The sequence below is a fragment of the Narcine bancroftii genome, chromosome 5, assembly GCF_036971445.1.
Source record: "Narcine bancroftii isolate sNarBan1 chromosome 5, sNarBan1.hap1, whole genome shotgun sequence".
Classification (NCBI taxonomy): Eukaryota; Metazoa; Chordata; class Chondrichthyes; order Torpediniformes; family Narcinidae; genus Narcine; species Narcine bancroftii.
In genome coordinates this window covers 56,407,789-56,427,168 of record NC_091473.1, presented here as the reverse complement: position 1 = coordinate 56,427,168, position 19,380 = coordinate 56,407,789, and the positions used below count along the sequence as shown (strand labels likewise).

Sequence of the window (19,380 nt, the reverse complement as noted above, 5' to 3'; positions counted from 1 at the left end):
AGTTACACCATTACTGCTCTTTAAATTGACTCTAATTTTCCCCTTATACTTGCTTGACAAAAGTATTCCCTGCATTACAACAGTGTAATGCTTTGGTAGAATCACTGCAATTTTCTTATTTTTAACATAATATGCAGAGAATCAAAAAGGATTAGTGCCCATTGGTACTGTCTTCTTTGGCTTGGCTTCGCAGACGAAGATTTATGGAGGGGGTAAAAAGTCCACGTCAGCTGCAGGCTCGTTTGTGGCTGACCAGTCCGATGCGGGACAGGCAGACACGATTGCAGCGGTTGCAAGGGAAAATTGGTTGGTTGGGGTTGGGTGTTGGGTTTTTCCTCCTTTGCCTTTTGTCAGTGAGGTGGGCTCTGCGGTCTTCTTCAAAGGAGGCTGCTGCCCGCCAAACTGTGAGGCGCCAAGATGCACGGTTTGAGGCGTTATCAGCCCACTGGCGGTGGTCAATGTGGCAGGCACCAAGAGATTTCTTTAGGCAGTCCTTGTACCTTTTCTTTGGTGCACCTCTGTCACGGTGGCCAGTGGAGAGCTCGCCATATAATACGATCTTGGGAAGGCGATGGTCCTCCATTCTGGAGACGTGACCCATCCAGCGCAGCTGGATCTTCAGCAGCGTGGACTCGATGCTGTCGACCTCTGCCATCTCGAGTACCTCGACGTTAGGGGTGTGAGCGCTCCAATGGATGTTGAGGATGGAGCGGAGACAACGCTGGTGGAAGCGTTCTAGGAGCCGTAGGTGGTGCCGGTAGAGGACCCATGATTCGGAGCCGAACAGGAGTGTGGGTATGACAACGGCTCTGTATACGCTTATCTTTGTGAGGTTTTTCAGTTGGTTGTTTTTCCAGACTCTTTTGTGTAGTCTTCCAAAGGCGCTATTTGCCTTGGCGAGTCTGTTGTCTATCTCATTGTCGATCCTTGCATCTGATGAAATGGTGCAGCCGAGATAGGTAAACTGGTTGACCGTTTTGAGTTTTGTGTGCCCGATGGAGATGTGGGGGGGCTGGTAGTCATGGTGGGGAGCTGGCTGATGGAGGACCTCAGTTTTCTTCAGGCTGACTTCCAGGCCAAACATTTTGGCAGTTTCCGCAAAGCAGGACGTCAAGCGCTGAAGAGCTGGCTCTGAATGGGCAACTAAAGCGGCATCATCTGCAAAGAGTAGTTCACGGACAAGTTTCTCTTGTGTCTTGGTGTGAGCTTGCAGGCGCCTCAGATTGAAGAGACGCAACTCCGGGAGATCCAAAATGAGTGGTGGACTAGCCTCGCCAAACGAACACAGCTCAGCGCGGACATTGGCGACTTCAGGGGTTCCTACGAGGCTCTAAAGGCTGTGTACGGCCCCTCACCCCAAGTCCAAAGCCCGCTGCGCAGCTCAGACGGCAAAGTCCTCCTCAGCGACAAGATCTCCATCCTCAACCGATGGTCAGAACACTTCCAATCTCTTTTCAGTACCAACCGCTCAGTCCAAGATTCCGCCCTGCTCCAGCTCCCTCAACAGCCCCTAAGGCTAGAGCTGGATGAGGTTCCCACCCTGGATGAGACATATAAGGCAATCGAACAACTGAAAAGTGGCAAAGCAGCAGGTATGGATGGAATCCCCCCAGAAGTCTGGAAGGCTGGCGGCAAAACTCTGCATGCCAAACTGCATGAGTTTTTCAAGCTTTGTTGGGACCAAGGTAAACTGCCTCAGGATCTTCGTGATGCCACCATCATCACCCTGTACAAAAACAAAGGCGAGAAATCAGACTGCTCAAACTTCAGGGGAATCACGTTGCTCTCCATTGCAGGCAAAATCTTCGCTAGGATTCTACTAAATAGAATAATACCTAGTGTCGCTGAGAATATTCTCCCAGAATCACAGTGCGGCTTTCGCGCTAACAGAGGAACCACTGACATGGTCTTTGCCCTCAGACAGCTCCAAGAAAAGTGTAGAGAACAAAACAAAGGACTCTACATCACCTTTGTTGACCTCACCAAAGCCTTCGACACCGTGAGCAGGAAAGGGCTTTGGCAAATACTAGAGCGCATCGGATGTCCCCCAAAGTTCCTCAACATGATTATCCAACTGCACGAAAACCAACAAGGTCGGGTCAGATACAGCAATGAGCTCTCTGAACCCTTCTCCATTAACAATGGCGTGAAGCAAGGCTGTGTTCTCGCACCAACCCTCTTTTCAATCTTCTTCAGCATGATGCTGAACCAAGCCATGAAAGACCCCATTGGTACTGTACTTGATGAATAAATCAGGTAGAATGAAGGCCTGTCTCAGTGCTGTACAACTCTATGATTAATGACTATCAAACCGGTTTGAAAGCTAAAATCATCTCCCAGCTTCCAATGACACTTTGAAGGAAAACTTTGTTGGATATTTCCTCTACTGTCAAGAATTCAGAAAAAGGATTATAAATAACATCAAGAAAAAAAACATTTCCTATCTGTCAATCTAAACAGTTTACTTGATCATCTAAAATGCCTCAATTAGATTGCCTCAAACATCTTTCAACTTCATGACAATATAAATATGGTCTATGCAATCACTGTTCGTAATTTAACTCTTGCTTGTTTTTTTGTTTGTTATCAACCTTGCAAGTCATGCTTAGAGATACAGTACAGGTTTCAATTGAGTTGACAGTTTTCTGGCTCATACAATCCAAATTTTTTACTCAAGCTACCTCCAGCAGTCTGCTGCATCACATGAATTATCTACACGGGTCAACATACAATTTTCTTTCAAGAGTACATGCAGTAACTGTAAATTTCAGGCAATGTCAGCCTCTGGTTTTAAGAATACTTTTGTTATTCAAGAAAATTGAGTTCTGATCCAGCACTGAACATAGTGTGCTAACAAAATGGGTTTAACTGTCCCTCAGCAATAAAGTTTATGGCTCAGGATAACTGCAGCAGTGATATCCTCAAATCTTGCAGCACAAAACTGAGCAAATAAATTTGCTTCTTACATAATCTCTGAACTCACCAAAATAATTCTGTTAAACATTATTAAAAACACAAAATTTGGTGGAGGATCTTAGCAGGTCTTGCAGCATCCATAGGAGGTAATTATGTACAAACAACAAAATGTTGGACACTGCAAGACCTGCTGAATTCCTTCAGCATTTTTTTACATTTTATTACAATCCGTGTCTGCAGGCTTTCGTGTTTCACTCTGTTTAACTATATTAATGGGCTGTTCTGTAATCTGTACATAAGATTTAAGTTGTAGGGATGATGACCCCAAACCAGCAGGTATCTATGTGTGTTTGTGTGAGAGTGTTTTTGTGTAAGTGTTAAAGCAATCAGCAAAATCCTGTTGTGTGGACGAGAGCCTCGTGGGATTGGTTTATTGCCCAGAAGCAGTCCCTGAGGAAATCAAACTGTTCTCAGAGGAGGAGGGTAAAAAAAAATCACACGAGAGAGATGAGGCGGGCTCTCTGTCCTTTGAGCCCTTTGCTTCTGAGACACCATCTGCCACTGTGTGTTGCCTTAGTCCCATCAGGACAGACCCTGACATCAAGGGGGAAGAGAGGGAGAGAGAAAGCTGAACAACTGGCATAATACAAGTTGATGAAGTTTACTAAGAGACAAGCATTCATTTTCCCTTTTCTCTGCACAAGGCCAAAGTTCTGTCATTTGACAAATGGGGGTCCCAGTGCATCATCAATACAGCTGCTTAACCTCCTAAGTCAAACATGAACATTTTATGAAAATTCCTTGAATTGTGACTTCTAATATGTCAGTTTCTGTTTTCCATTTTATTTGCACTTGCTATGATAGAATCTGTTGACATAATACAATCTTTGGCAAAATTACTTATGCTTAATGCTATCAGAACATATTTCTTTCATTATTTACAGGTTAGGAGCTTTTTGAATTCTTTAATTTTGAAGTTCCCGGAAGACCAGGAACCGAATATGATGATAGGGATGATGTATAATTTTCAACCTAGGGGTGGTATCTGGCCTTTATGAATTACTTCTAAATTCTTGGGACAGTTCCCTGGAAATAATTTTTAAAATCCTCCTCTCTTTGTACTCTACACTCATTATTACAAATTAAGGTAGTATACCAGGCTCACTATTCCAAAGTTCAATTGGCTAAATCTATTCTAATCTCTCTTCTAAATGTGATAAATGTATAACTGAAGAAGGTACAGTGTATCATTTGTTCTGGTTATGTTTTTCTCTTTCCAATTTTTGGAAGGGGTATTTCATACCTTGTCTTTCATTCTTAATATTACTTTGACTCCATATCCTTTTCTTGCCCTCTTTGGAATAAGGTTTGATTCCCACAGAGTTGCCTTTGGCTTCCTTATCACAAGAAGGGCCACATTAATGAGAAGGAAAGATGCTGTTCCTTCCACTCATACTCAATGGTTGTCTGCTGTGATGGCACGTTTGAGTTTGTAAAAATTGTATGTTCCGCTACTGAAATGAATCTAAACTTTGTTTCTTTATGGGGTCATTTTCTTAATTCTGCTGTTTGATCCCAATCTTTACCTTCATTTTTTTTTATTATAAGTAGAGGGCTGTTTGTGTTAAAGCCAAAGTAGCCTCCAGATGGAGGGGATTGATATTTAGATAATTAGTACAGTGGTTGTTTTTAATTTCTTTTTAACATAACAGGTTTCAATGCCATTTTTATTATAAGATTTGTTAATACTTTATTTTATTGTCATGTACCTGTGTAACATTTATTTGATGAAACTAATAAAAATATTGAAAAAAAACATGGAACACTACAGCACAGTACAGGCCTTTCAGCCCTCAATGTTGTGCCAACCCACATATCTGAGAAAAAAAAACCCAGCCTACCCCATAACCCTCTATTTTTCCTTCATCCATGTGCCTGTCCAAGAGACTCTTAAAATACCCCTCATGTTTCAGCCTCCACTACCATCTCAGGCAAGGCATTGTAAAAATAAATGTCCCCTGATGTTTCCCCTAACTTTGTGCATATGTCCTTTAGTGTTTGCCATTCCTGCCCTGGGAAACAGGTGCTGGCTCTCCACGCTACCTATGCCTCTCATAATCTTGTAGACCTCTGTTAAGTCTCCTCTCATCCTTCCATGCTCCAAAGAGAAAAGTCCCAGCTCTGCTAACCTTGCCTCATAAAACTTGTTTTATAATCCAGGCAACATCTGAGTAAATCTCCTCTGCACCCTCTCCAGGACTTCCACATCCTTCCTATAAGGAGGTGACCAGAACTGAACAGAATATTCCAAATGTGGTCTCACCAGAGAATTGTAGAGTTGCATCATGACCTTTCTATTCCTGAACTCAATCCCACTATTAATGAAGCACAGTATCCCATAGGTCTTCCTAACTATCCTATCAACCTGTGTGGCGACCTTCAGGGATGTATGGATTTGAACCCCAAGGTCCCTCTGTTTATCCACACTCCTAAGTAACCAACCGTCAACCCTATACTCAGCTTTCTGATTTGTCCTTCTAAAATGCATCACCTCACACTTATCCGGATTGAACTCCAACTGCCATTTTTCTCTCCAACTTTGCATCCTGTCTATATCCTCTTGTAACCTTCGACAAACCAGCTCTATCCACAACTCCTCCAACCTTTTATCATCCTCAAACACTGACCCATCCATCCTTCCTCTCTTCATCCAAGTCATTTCTAAAAATCACAAAGAGCAGGGGTCCCAGAACAGATCCCTGTGGAATTCCAGTAGTCACTGACCTCCAAACAGAATACTTTCCTTCCAATTCTACTCTCTGCTTTCTTCCTGAAAGTCAATTTTTTTATTCACACAGCCAAGGTTCCACTGAATCTATGCCTTACTAAAATCCATGTAGCCACATCTATCACCCTACCTTCATCAATTTCTTTTGTTACCTCCTCAAAAAACTCAATTCAGCTCATGAGGCACGACTTTCCCTTCACAATTAATTGGGTGGCACAGACACGTGGGCCAAAATGGCCTGTTAACGTGCTGTATGTTTAAATTTAAAGCCTGCTGACTATCCTTGTGTAGACTGTACTTCTCTAAATGTTCATAGGTCTTATCCTTAAGAATCTTCTCCAATAGTTTGCACACAACAGATGGTAGACTTGCTGGTCTATAATTCACAGGATTCTCCCTATTACCTTTTTTAAACAAGGGGAGTACATTTGCCATTCTCCAATCCTCTGGCACATCCCCTGCAGCCAAAGAGGATTTAAAGATCATAGCTACTGCCCCAACTATCTCTTCTCTCACTTCCCACAACAACCTGAGGCATCTCGTGTATGACCCCAGGGACTTAGCAATCTTGATGTTTTTAAGAAGATCCAACACTTCCTCTTCCTTAATCTCCACATTGTCTAGCACACAGGCCTGTTCTATTTCAACTTTCCCTGATCAAGGTCCTTTTCTCTTGTGAATACTGAAGCAAAGTATTCATTTAGGACCTCCCCAACCTCCTCTGCCTCCTTAGTCTGCCCACCCTCATTCTTGTCACCCTTCTATTCTTCACATACACATAGAATGCCTTGGAGTTCTCCTTAATCCTATATGCCAACGCCTTCTCAGGCCCCCTTCGAGCTCCCCTAAGTCCTTTCTTAAGGTCCTTCCTGGAAATCATGAGCCCTTCCTGTTTTCTGCTTCTGACATATGCTTCCTTCTTCATCTTGACTAGTTGCCTCACCTGTTTTGTCAGCCATGGTTCACTTTTCCTTGTCCCAGTGGGACAAACCTATCTTGAACCCAGCACAAGTGGTCCCTAAATACATTACTTCTGTGCTTTCACCCTTGAACATCTGTTTCTAATTTACCCTTGCTAACTGCCTCATCTCTTTGTAACTAGCCCTTCCCCAGTTGAGCACTTTCCTATTTGGTCTGTTTTTATCCTTTTCCATAGTTATGTTGAAGCTAAGGGAGTTGTGGTCACTCTTACCAAAATGCTCCCTCACTAAGAGGTCCACCACTTGACCAGGTTCATTACCCAGAACTAGATCTAGTATGGCCTCTCCTCTGGTCCACATACTGTGTCAGGAATCCTTCTTGAACACACCTGACAAATTCAGCCCCATCTATCCCTCTTGTGGTCAGGAGATGCCAGTCAATATTAGGGAAGTTGAAATCACCCATAACTACAACCCTGTATTTCCTGCACCACTTCAAGATCTGACAGCTTACCTGCTCATCGGTGTTCAGAGGGCTATTTGGGGGTCTATAGACTACTCCCAGCAGAGTGATAGCTCCCCTCCTATTTCTGATTTCCACCCACACCGACTCAGTGGACATTCCTTCTGCAGCATCCTCCCTTTCTAAAGCCATGATACTATCCATGACTAATAATGCTACTCCTCCCCCTTTTCTACCTCCCATCCCTTTTAATACACCTAAACCACAGTACCTGCATCAGCCAATCCTGCCCATCCTCCAGCCAGGTTTCTGTAACAGCCACAGCTGATCCATGCTCTGTAAGTTCATCCCATTTATTCCTAATACTCCTAGAGTTGAAATAGACACATTTCAACCCAACTAACTGACTACATTTATGCTTTGTCTCCTCCCTGCCCTTCCACATCAATTTAAAACACATAGCTTCATGCTTTTATCCTAATCTATGCACACATTCTGATTTCCACTCCCTGCCAAACTAGTTTAAACCCTCCACAAAAGCTCTAGCAAACCTACTCAACAGAATATTGGTCCCCCTCCAGTTCAGATGCAGCCCATCCTTTTTGTGCAGGTCAGACCTTCCCCAGAAAAGATCCCAATGAACCCCAGCCCACTGCACTAACTCTTCAGCAACATTTTCATTTTCTATAACTTCCTATTCCTACAATCTCTAGCACATGGCACAGACAGCAATCCTGAGATTGCCATCCTTGTGGTCCTGCTTTTTAACTTCTTTCCCCATATTCCCTCTTCAGGACCTCATCCCTACTCCTATCTATGTCATTGGTCCCCACTGGACTATGACATTTGACTGCTCACCCTCCCCCTCCAGAATGCTATGATCTCTATCAGAGACATCCCTGACCCTGTCACCTGGGAGGCAACATACCATCCAGGAGACTCCTATCTGCTCTCCTAACCAATGAGTCCCCAGTTACCTTACCTCTCCTCTTCTTAACCCCCTTCCCTCTGAACCAAGGGACCATCCCCTGCACCAGAGACGTGACCACCATGACTGGTCACCAGTAGATTGTGTCGTTCCCCCGTCCCCCAGAGTTGAGGGGAATGGCCGCAGGGGTGCTCTGCACTATCTGCCTATTTCCCCTTTCCTCTCCGGTCACCCAGTTACCTGTCTCCTGACTTTGAGGGCTGCCTGTCTCCTTGAAACTCCTGTTTATCACTGCCTCGGCCTGAGTTCATCCATAATGATCTCCCAGGAGCTTGATGCACCACTTGCAGGTTAGTCATCAGGGTCAATTGTGCTATCCCAGATTTCCAACAATCGGAGCACTCGACTGCCCTAACTGCTGACCCCATTAATTCCTCCCAATTTTAAAATCTCTTTCTCTCACCCACCCCCCCCCCCTCAAATATTCTGTAATGTGAATCCTGGGGGAGGTGAAAAACCAAAGAAAAAATTTCAGGAAAAACTTTGGGAAATTTCTACAGACTCCCTAATGCCAATCAGCAGAGCTCCAAGAGATCACTGAAATTTATGATATATTACCACCAAAATTTATTCTAAGAACTAACATCAAATTTCAGACACAAGATCAAATTGAGCTTCCCTTTGCCGCTGCTCCCGCTGTGCAGTAAGAGAGAGCGAAGGTTCACTCCCTGACTAACTCAATGCCTTCTACGCCCAATTCAACCACAAGAACAAGAAAAAAACACCACTGCACACCCATATGTCCCCTGACGATCCTCTCCTGTCTGCAGTGGAGGATAACGTGCGGGCAGTGAATCCGAGGAAAGCACGTGGTCTGGATGGATTACCCAGCCAAGTAATCAGTGCTGACTAACTTATCAACATATTCAGGATGTGGTGCCAACCTATTTCAAATGGGTGTCAATTGTACCAGTGGCCAAGAAGAGTAGGTAAATTTGCCTAAATGACCAGTAACACTCACAGTAATGAAGTGTTTTGAAAGGCTGCTGTTGAAGCTTTATCAGCTCTTTTTTGAGCAACCATATGGATCTGTTCCAATTTGCCTATCATAGGAACAGGTCTATGGTGGATGTCATCTCAATGACTCTAAATGTCCTTGAACTGCTGGTCAGCAAGGATGCAAACATCAGGATACTCTTTATTGACTATAGTTCAGCATTTAATGCCATCATCCCTCAAACTGATCAGCATTCTCCAAAACCTGGAGCTCAACACCCGAATGTGTAATAGGATCCATGATTTCCTCAGCTCCAGCCCACAACCAATGACAATTGGTAAGAACATCTCCTCCACAATCTGCGTCAATATCGGAGAACAACAGGCCTGCATTCTTGGCCCACTGCTCTACTCGCTGTGTGGTTCAGTATGACAAGATGCCATCTACAAATTTTTAAGTTCTTGGGAATCTCTATCTCAGAGGATCTTTCCTGGAGCCAACAACTAATGGCATTATGAAGAAAGCAAATCAGCGCCTGTACTTCCTCAAATGTTTGCGGGAGGTTTGTATGGCACCAGAAACCTTGGCAAATTTCTACAGATGTATGGTGGGAATTGTGCTGAAGTGTTGCATATAGTCTGGTATGGGGTCACTAATAGCCCTGCAAAAGGTAGTGGAATAGCCCAGGACATCACAGGCAAACCCCCTTCCCACCATCAAGTACATGTATGGGGAACACTGCCATTGGAGAGGAGTAGCAATCATTAAGGATCACACCACCCAGTACATGCTCTATTCTCACTGCTACCGTCAGACTCCTCAACAGCAAACTCAATCAGGGACTTATTTAAGTACTCTTACTTTATTATTTGGTTTTTTTTTCCCCCTCTGTATTGCACATTTGCTTACATGTGTACAGTTTTTTTTTTGCATTACTGATAAGTGGTAATTCTGCCTGGTCCACAGGAAAAAGAATTTCATGGTTGTAATGTGATGTCATGTATGTACTCTGACCATAAATCTGAAATCAAAGATTATGGGGAGAAGGAAGGGGTGTGGGGCTGAGTGAGAGAGTGGTTCAGCTCATTATGGAATGACGGAATGGACTTGATGGGCCAAATGGCGTACTTTTGGTTATCTATCTTATGAATGCTTCCTTGACTCTAGCATTAATACCATATGTATTACCCTTATTTGTCACACTTATCAGGATTAAATTCCACCTGCCAAAGTCCTATCCAACTTATACTATCCTCACTGTTAACAACACCTCCATTTGTTTGTCATCTGCTCATTTACTAATCATTCCTCTGATATTGATATCCAATTCATTAAATGTATTTTACAACTGACAAGGATCCCAGTACCAATTACCATGGTATACTACCAGTCACAAGCTATCAATCACAAAATGCTCCACCATCTCCCTCCATCTCATAACGACCAAACCATCTTTGCATCTCAAAAGCTCGTCTTTTTTTTAATGATTTTTTTTTTTTTTTTACCCCTCTCACTAAACACAGTCACAAGCAAATAATACAGGGGTGTCAAACTCAAATTCACGGAGGGCCAAAATTAAAAACTTGGACTAAGTCGAGGGCCGAACTAAATATTTATTGAAAATTTTCAACAACATCTGCATGTTTTCTCTTCTTTCAACATATGTAATGTTAAACTTTTTCTTATTAAAATAAATGTTTAATAATAGTTTTGGATAAACTCTTTCCAGAAGCATTAATAAATGAGAAATAAAATATTCATTAAATAATATTTATCTATAGAGGATTTGTCAAATGTTGCTAGTGTGCTGTCAAATAGTAAAATCTGAGGGCTATTGAGAATGTGGGAGAATAACATGATTCCTGAAACAATCAAATGGGTGACTGATTGTGGGCATGAACTCTAGCAGGGTTATTTGCCATGCCCTTTTTCCATTGGTACAGATATCCTTTGATTTACACACTTTTCAAGTTTTATGCCTAATGAGCTTGTATCCAGGTGCAGGACCATTTTTAACCAGGAATATATTTATCACTGTGACATGAAACTATTGGAAGATCGTTTTATCCTGAGATTAAAGTTCATAATCCTTACTCAGGCCTGTGTGCGGGAGGGCGGGGTTTGCGGGCGATCGGGTTGGACAACAACAGTGCGGGGGCATCGGCTCTCGCTGCAGGGCGGCATCTCGGCGGATCAGCGGCCCCATCACCGTGAGTCACGGATCGGCCTGCGGCAGGGAGGGGGAGTGGGCAACGGTCCTGGCGAGGTCAGGCCCGAGGCCTCCGGTTCCAGGCGCTGGGAAGCGGCCTTGGCTTCCCCTGACACCGGCCAGGCCCCAAAACCAGAGTCCATGGTGAGACCCTGCAACGTAAATAGAGGAGGTGGGGGAGATTAGCAGGCTGACGCCAATGCATTCTGGATTTTGTTGTATTACTGTGCATGCGCTATACTGGCGCAGCGGCCAGTGGGCCACCTCTAATACATTTTTGAAATTATCTTGCAGGCCAAATATAATTATATCGCGGGCCAGAGTTTGACATGGGTGAAATAATATGTAAAGAATCGAGTCCTGGCTCCTAGACATTGAGCAGGAAACCCCCAGAACATCCCCAACTATGTATTCAATGTGATAATAATCCATGAATGAGCTCCATATCTTATCAAATTCAATCTTGAACTCTTTAATTCAAGCAAGACATAATGTCTTGTTACCATTAAATTGGTGCCAAGTTATCTTTTTTTCATCAAAATTGCTCATCTAGCTATCATTGAAGTAAAAGCTACTATTCTTTTTTGAATTCAGTTCAAGGAAATATTTTTATCTAAAGAATAATCAAACAAACCAATAAAAGGGCACGGTTCCAATTTAATCCTAAAGTTTGGGAGAATTGTTCCCAAATTTATTTTAGCTTTGGACATTCCCAAATATATGAATCAGAGGGGCCTCAAAGATTTTACATTTAGCACATAGTAGATAAACATCAGAATAAAAATGTGATAGTTTAAATTGTATTAAACAAAGTTGTGCACAGAATAAGTATTAATCACATCAAGTATGGTATCCCAGTGTTTGTCTGGAATTGTTATATTCAAATCTCATTCCCATTCATCCTTAATTCCCCTCCCTAAATATATTCTTAAATCCACCAAATTATCATAAATAATTGCTATCAATCCACCATGAGAAAACTTTAAATCAAAAAGTAATTTAAGGATATTGGTTAGGGGAATCCGAGGAAAATTAGAAAATTTAGACGGAGTAAAATGCCTGTTAAGATGGTTGAATTTACCTGTTAGTTGTTCAATGGAAGCAAAATTACCTCAAATGTAAAACTTTTTATACCCAATCTAACCCACTCCTTGAAACCTGAATCCAGCCTTTTGGACCAATTTTTTCATAGCCCAACATAAAGCTGAGAAAGCCATATCATTTACCAACTACTCAGCGGCCTTGTTCTGTGCTATAAAGTCTAACTTCCCCTCACCAATCACAGTCCTTCCCTCTCTACCAATCACACTTGCTCCTGGAATCTTACACACAAAACCCGTCTTTTACTGCTTTCAGAGCCTGTGTTAATCAAAGGAGGAGGAAAGTAGTGATTTCCATTGTTGTACCTTTTTTAAAAAAAAGACATACAGCACAGTAACAGGCCATTTTGGACCACATCCATGCCGCTCCCCCCCCTCCCCAGTACATTTCAAATGGTGGGAGGAAACTGAAGCCCTCAGGGAAAACCCACAAACTCCATATAGATTTGAACCCCAGCCCCTGTTATGTCTTTGTGTTACTTGGGAGGGTTCTTAAATAATTTAGAAATGCAAGATTCAAATAACAGAAGAGATTTTACTTACTGATGCCTTCCACCATGTCTGTAAACTGTTCTTTGGCTTGGCTTCGCGGACGAAGATTTATGGAGGGGGTAAAAGTCCACGTCAGCTGCAGGCTCGTTTGTGGCTGACAAGTCCGATGCGGGACAGGCAGACACGGTTGCAGCGGTTGCAGGGGAAAATTGGTTGGTTGGGGTTGGGTGTTGGGTTTTTCCTCCTTTGCCTTTTGTCAATGAGGTGGGCTCTGCGGTCTTCTTCAAAGGAGGTTGCTGCCCGCCAAACTGTGAGGCGCCAAGATGCACGGTTTGAGGCGTTATCAGCCCACTGGCGGTGGTCAATGTGGCAGGCACCAAGAGATTTCTTTAGGCAGTCCTTGTACCTTTTCTTTGGTGCACCTCTGTCACGGTGGCCAGTGGAGAGCTCGCCATATAACACGATCTTGGGAAGGCGATGGTCCTCCATTCTGGAGACTGTAAACTGTTAATACACACATATACATACACCCCACAGTGGTGCACTACAGATACTACAGTGTGAAGGGTGTATTCTTACACGGTTACAAAATAGTTCACATTACACTGACTTTATAATAGCCCCAATCATTAATGCTATAAAGGTGTTGCACTAACCATTATGCCACTCAATACTTAATTTCATTGTGGATGTTCTCCTGTACCCTCAAAAATCTGGGATTAACCCCATTCAATGTACATTAATAAAAAAACTAATAAAGCAAAGTTCATTTCAGACATTCTTTAAACTGTTAATTTTTGCAGCTCTTGGACAACTTTGCAGATTTTCGTATACATCAAAACCAGAAATTAATTAATATTTATGTATTTTTTAATCTCCATGTCAACAGATTATTTACTTTATTCCTGATAATATAGGGGATTTAAAATGTGCAGGTAATTTGATGCAATTAAATAACTGCATAGCTTTGTACTGTGATATCAGATTTATTTATAATTATTATACACCTAAGATGATGGAGTGTACTGACATCTGCAGTCTGGCATAACAATCTTTTGCAGTGTGATAATTATAAATTTGCCTTTCTCAGCATCTGCACATTAAATAATATTGTGCAAAATGCTGAGGAACTATCTCAGTATTTACTTTAATATAGAGTTCGAATGCCATGTTAACACTTGTCACTATTGTTGAAACTGTCATTTGAACACGTTTCTCTCTCTAAAAATGGTGTTACTAAAAAAAATGAAGCAATTTTTATTGTTTTATCCTTTTAAATTCAATTTCACTACACTAGATTTTTTTTAAAGTTGCAGTTAATCTCTGACAACTCAAATAATTGACAATGAGGTAGCACCTTTAATATAGTAAAATGTTCTGATGTGAATTATTCAACATTGAACTATATGGAGAGGCGTGTGACAGCAGGCCATGAACTTGGTCAAAGAGATAGGCTTGCAGAGACCGATTTTAAAAAATGAAGGGAGACTGCAGAGTTGAAGGTGTAAATTCCAGACCTTGGCCAAGGTGACTCAAAGTACAGCTTAGTGGAGTAAATAAAATCAGAAGAGGGTTGCAAAGACAAGCGAGATCAGATCATCAAGGAATCAATTCACACTGGTTAACTGCTTTGTTTGCAACTGGTCATGTTTTCAGTCTTGGAAGCTTAGCTGAACATTTCATGGCTATTTAAAAAAGTTAAACAGCATTTTACACCATTACTTGCTGGAAGGAATATGTACCTCTCTATTTTATAGTCTAATCAATGCATTGTGTTGGTTCCTAATAAAATCTATGGTGTTTTAGAATGAAATAAAATCCAGCTGGCCCTCCATACTGAATAATGATAAACTAATCTTTGACCCCAGAACAGATTTAGCTGCTTTTCTTGTCAAACTACTCTAAAAATGAATATACTATATATATTTAAACACAGGCAACAGAAAAAAAAAACAAACAAGGACTAGGACCTGAGCCTAACAGTATGTAATCAAGGACTGAATTTAAAGACAATCTTACATTGTAGAGCCAGGATCCAAGTTTCCCCTCCACTTATTTTATCTTTTGCACCTTTGCCATCTCCTATAATCACACTATGAAGTCTCATGTTTCTGGTAAAAAGGTATTTGGCACCACCCCACCAACATGACATTGGTATTCTCATCTGAATTCACTTGCCCTATGTTGGTTATTAAGGATGTCTATCATTCATTCATTATCGTAAAGCATTTGTAATCTGCACATTTTTCTTAAATAAATTATGACAAGTAGTCATAAAAATTAATTTCCATTAATGGGGACAGTTCGTATAAATATATTCAGGAGAATGAGGGTCATATCTAGATGTGAAATTGACATCTGACTCAATTGTACTTGGATATCATTCAAAATTCCTTGCAAAACAAAGACAAAAAAAAAACTTTGATTGGTTTTGATCTTCCTTAGGGTTCCAAATATAAATTAAATAAGACAATAGGAATGATGTAGAATTTAATGGTTTTAGACAACATCGAAGAACTCCCAACAACTTGGATGTTGCATTAAGTTTCAAAGGTATTCAACTGAATTAATAGTGTAGATCAGTGTGAATCATAAAATCACAGAATTATGATCCATATTTTCACAGACTTGTTTGCAGTCATTAGATGATGTTGCATCAGTTACTTGAGGATGAATTTTTTTTTCAATACAGCTGTATTTTTATTATGTCATGTAGTGGGAACATTTAATGTGAATTCCTTTGCCAGTCTAGAGAGGATAGTGAAAGAACAGTCATAACTTTTTAATTCAAGCTGATATTTTTCTTGGACAAAACAGGTTGCATTTCTAGGGACTCGTTGTCCTATCTCTCTTGGTGGTAGTGGTCAGAGGTTTGGAAGATGCCTTGAAATAAGACCAGGAACAGTTGTCTATTTTGAAGGGAATATTCGCACAACCATTATTTTGGATATGGAGAGGAATATTCAATATAGGTGCCAATCAGAGATAATTGTATTGTTCGAGATGGGATTGAGCCAATGGTGTTATTTTTGGGGCTACACACATCCAGGCAAATAGGAAGTGTTCCTTCACACATCTGGCTCATGCCTCGTAGAGACTTTGGAAAATTAGGAAATGAATTACTCACTTCCATAAATCATTGATATTTTGGTTGATCTAGTTCAAAGTTATCTTAGTGGTGGCCCTTAAATGGCATTTGTGTGGCTCAAGTTGAGTACCAGTTTAGTTTCTATATGAAGTTGCTTTAGAAGTCCATCCTTCACAACTTACTTTTAATGAGCAATAGCTGCACAGAATTACATAGTTTAGTTATGGAGGCAAATTATAATGTATGTTTTGGAAAGCAAAAGTGAACATTTGCCTGATTGCAGTGAGCTTACAAGGAAACAACACATTTTTCTCAAGCAATTAAAACATTACACATAGGAGATTCAATTAATTTACAATAGAGATACTGAGAATTGGCCATTGTCAATATTTATAGCCCAGATGAGGCTCCTTCAGGTGAATTAAAAGTGTTCTTTTCCCCAACCCTCCTCTAACAAATTCCATCTAGCTTGACAAGACATTTATTAGACAGCAAACATTTAGAACCAACATTCCAGGCCTGAGTCCTTCATCAAGGTATGAGCAAAAATCAGGCAAGCAACCTGAATAAAAATGTATAGGGAGAGGAGGGAAGATAGGGTAGATGGAGGAGCACAGGCCAACAGCCAAGAGACATGGGCTTGTTGGGATGAGCTTAGATGGACATGTTGAGCTGAAGGGCCTGTTTTCATGCTGTAAAAACTCTATGACTGTTACTAGTTATTAAAGCACATACTTAAAAAATGTGTCCACATTTTTCTGCACAAGCTTGCTTTGTCCTCAGTCTCACCTTCATTACCATGCCTGTTGCTCTACCGATGACTGAACGACACTCTTTGACATAAGCCCCTTTCAAACTTGCCAGGGACCGAACGCCAATTGGCCTTTAAAGTGTGAAAGCTAAATCCGCTCAATGCCAGCGTCAGATGGCGTCATTTCATGCCGGGGACTGTTGGCCTCCTAGTGCAATCCCCGGCGTCAGCAGACGCTGGCATTGAGATCAGGCAAGTGTGAAATGGACAATTGCATTGCAGGCACTTCCTTTTAAAGGAAGAACAGACCAAATGCTGGGGATAAAACCTTGCTAGTTTGAAAGGCCAAATCCCCATTCCTATCCCAGGACACTGAACAGCCGATTTACTGAGATGCAAATGTGAAAGGGGCTATCATCAGTTCCCTTCCCTTAAAAAAAACATTGTTCCATAATCCCAAAAAGGATACACATTTTCCACTGGAAAAATTTAAATTCTTTCATCTCAATCACACAATAGTTTCTGACTATGTAACGTAACCGATTCTCACCCCTTACTCTCTGTTTGCAGCCTCTGCCTGTGAATTTGCTGATATCGTGGAATTGTTGCTGAATTCTGGTGCTGATCCTTCAATCCAGGATGGAGAAGGTTGCTTGCCTGAACAGGTAACAGATGCCAAACACATCTCACAAATGCTTCGACAACATGCAGCAACTAAAGGCTAACACTGTAGCTAAGTACCTGACTCCAAATGTACAACATTGGTCAAAATGTATTGAATATATTCTATGCTAATTGTTACTTTACATGCAGCAACAATTAAAAGATTGTTCATGGTTGCAGTGTGCTGCTTTCTTCCAGTTTTTTTGCTGAAGGACAATTCACTAAACATCAAAAAAAGACTAAAAGCAAGAAGTTTTAAACATGTCAATTTGAAAATAACATCAAGCAGTTTTTTAATTTAATACAAAGGGTAGATACTTCTACATAGCTCCTTGAAGATCAGAGGTGGAATATTTTCTCTATGACAAAAGGACTTTGTATATGTAAAAGATTTATAACTTGGGAAGTAAAACAGAAGGTAGTTGGAAATACTAAGCAGGTCAACCAACAGCAATGGTATTTCAGGTCAGACTGTCAGAAATTATGTCTCGCACCTCAAACACTGTGGGTCAGTTGTTGAGCTATATATTCCTCTTTATACACTCCCCTCACCACCCATCCCTTCCATCTCCAGTGAAGTATTACCATTTCAACCAGAGCAATGATCACACCTTCATGTCAAAACATTGAACAACATTTGCACAGTCTACATTTTCACAAACTAGTACAACTCTCATCAGGGACTGTTGTTATTCAACGCAGGAAGAGGTACAGGGGACTTTGAAAAGTCAGGAACATGGAAACAGGTCCTTTGGCCCAACTTGCCTAAACTGACTAAAATATCCAACCTGCCTGTATTTGGGCCCATATCCCTCTACATCTATCCTAACTAGAATTCTGTCCAATTCTTTTTCCCTTAAACATTGCAATGTGCTTGCCTCAACTACCTCCTCCAGGAGGCTGTTCCTTCCACCACACCTTTAACCTACATCCCCATCTTTAACCTACATCCTCTGGTTACTGATTTCCCCTACTCTGAACAAAAGTCTTTGTGTTCATCCGATCTATTCCAAGAAAGTGTTTGTACATAAAATCCTTCCTCATCCTACTCCAGTCTGCTAAACATCCCCCCAAATGTTCTGACCACAGGTCTAGGACATTTTGGCCTCCACAGTTTGTTGTCCACAATTTGATGGTGGACATTTTGACGCTAACAGGTGGATTTCACTGTGGGGAAAGGGGAATGTTACCTTGGGGAGACAGGAGTTAGATTTAACCGGAACCAAAATTATAATAAATTAATAACTTTATATTTGTTATTTTTAATTAAAACTATAATAACTTAAATGCCATGTTTGTCACCAAATGAGAGTGCCATAATATCCAAAGAGCTAAAAAAAAGTCTTTTTTTTGCCAATATGTCCGGCACCAAACTGCAGACACAAAAATGTCCGATTCCCCTGGCAACATCTTTGTAAATCTTAGCTGCACCTTCTCTCATTTGACAACATCTTTCCTATAGCGCTGTGACCAAAATTGAACACAGTACTCCTAATGGAGCCTCACTGACATACAACTACAATATGGCTTCCTACAACCTATATAGCATTAGATAAAGATTAAAACTGACACATGCATACTGTTCTAGTCCTATAACTGCTCATATACCTTTGCACACCAGGCTTTCATTCTCCTTACATTGAAACTTCAATTCATCCATTCATGGGATAGAACCAAAGAATACTACAGTACAGAAAACTGGCCATTTGGCCCTTCTAGTCTGTGCTGACCATTATTCTGCTAGTCCCATTGACCTGCTGCTATTCCATAACCCTCCAAACCTCTCCCATCCATGTATCTATTCAATCTATTCTTAAAACTCAAGATCGAGCCTGCATTCACCATATCAAATGGCAGCCCATTCCACACTCCCACCACTCTCTGAGTGAAGAACTTTCCCCTAATGTTCCCCCTAAAGTTTACCCATTTCAGCTTGAAATTTCTCACATTTGTCTGCATTAAACTCCATCTACCATTTTTTGGCCCATTCTCCCAGTTGGTCCAGATCCCTCTGCAAGCTTTGAAAATCTTACTCGCTGTCCACAACACCACCCATCTTTGTGTC

General features: G+C 41.3%; 1 protein-coding gene across 10 annotated transcripts in view; it reads left to right on the top strand.

Annotated features, from left to right (window-relative positions):
• The window catches only part of LOC138763404 (acyl-CoA-binding domain-containing protein 6-like), a 552,989-nt gene extending 535,498 nt beyond the window's left edge, over positions 1–17,491 (top strand). For 9 of the 10 annotated variants that reach the window (XM_069937486.1, XM_069937482.1, XM_069937485.1 and 6 more), the window contains one exon: positions 17,223–17,491. In XM_069937486.1, the coding sequence (XP_069793587.1) occupies positions 17,223–17,377 (155 nt within the window). In that variant the 3' untranslated portion in view covers positions 17,378–17,491. The remainder of the gene's footprint in view (positions 1–17,222) is intronic. The other variant, XM_069937490.1, reaches the window with a different exon arrangement.
• The last annotated feature ends 1,889 nt before the right edge of the window (positions 17,492–19,380 follow it).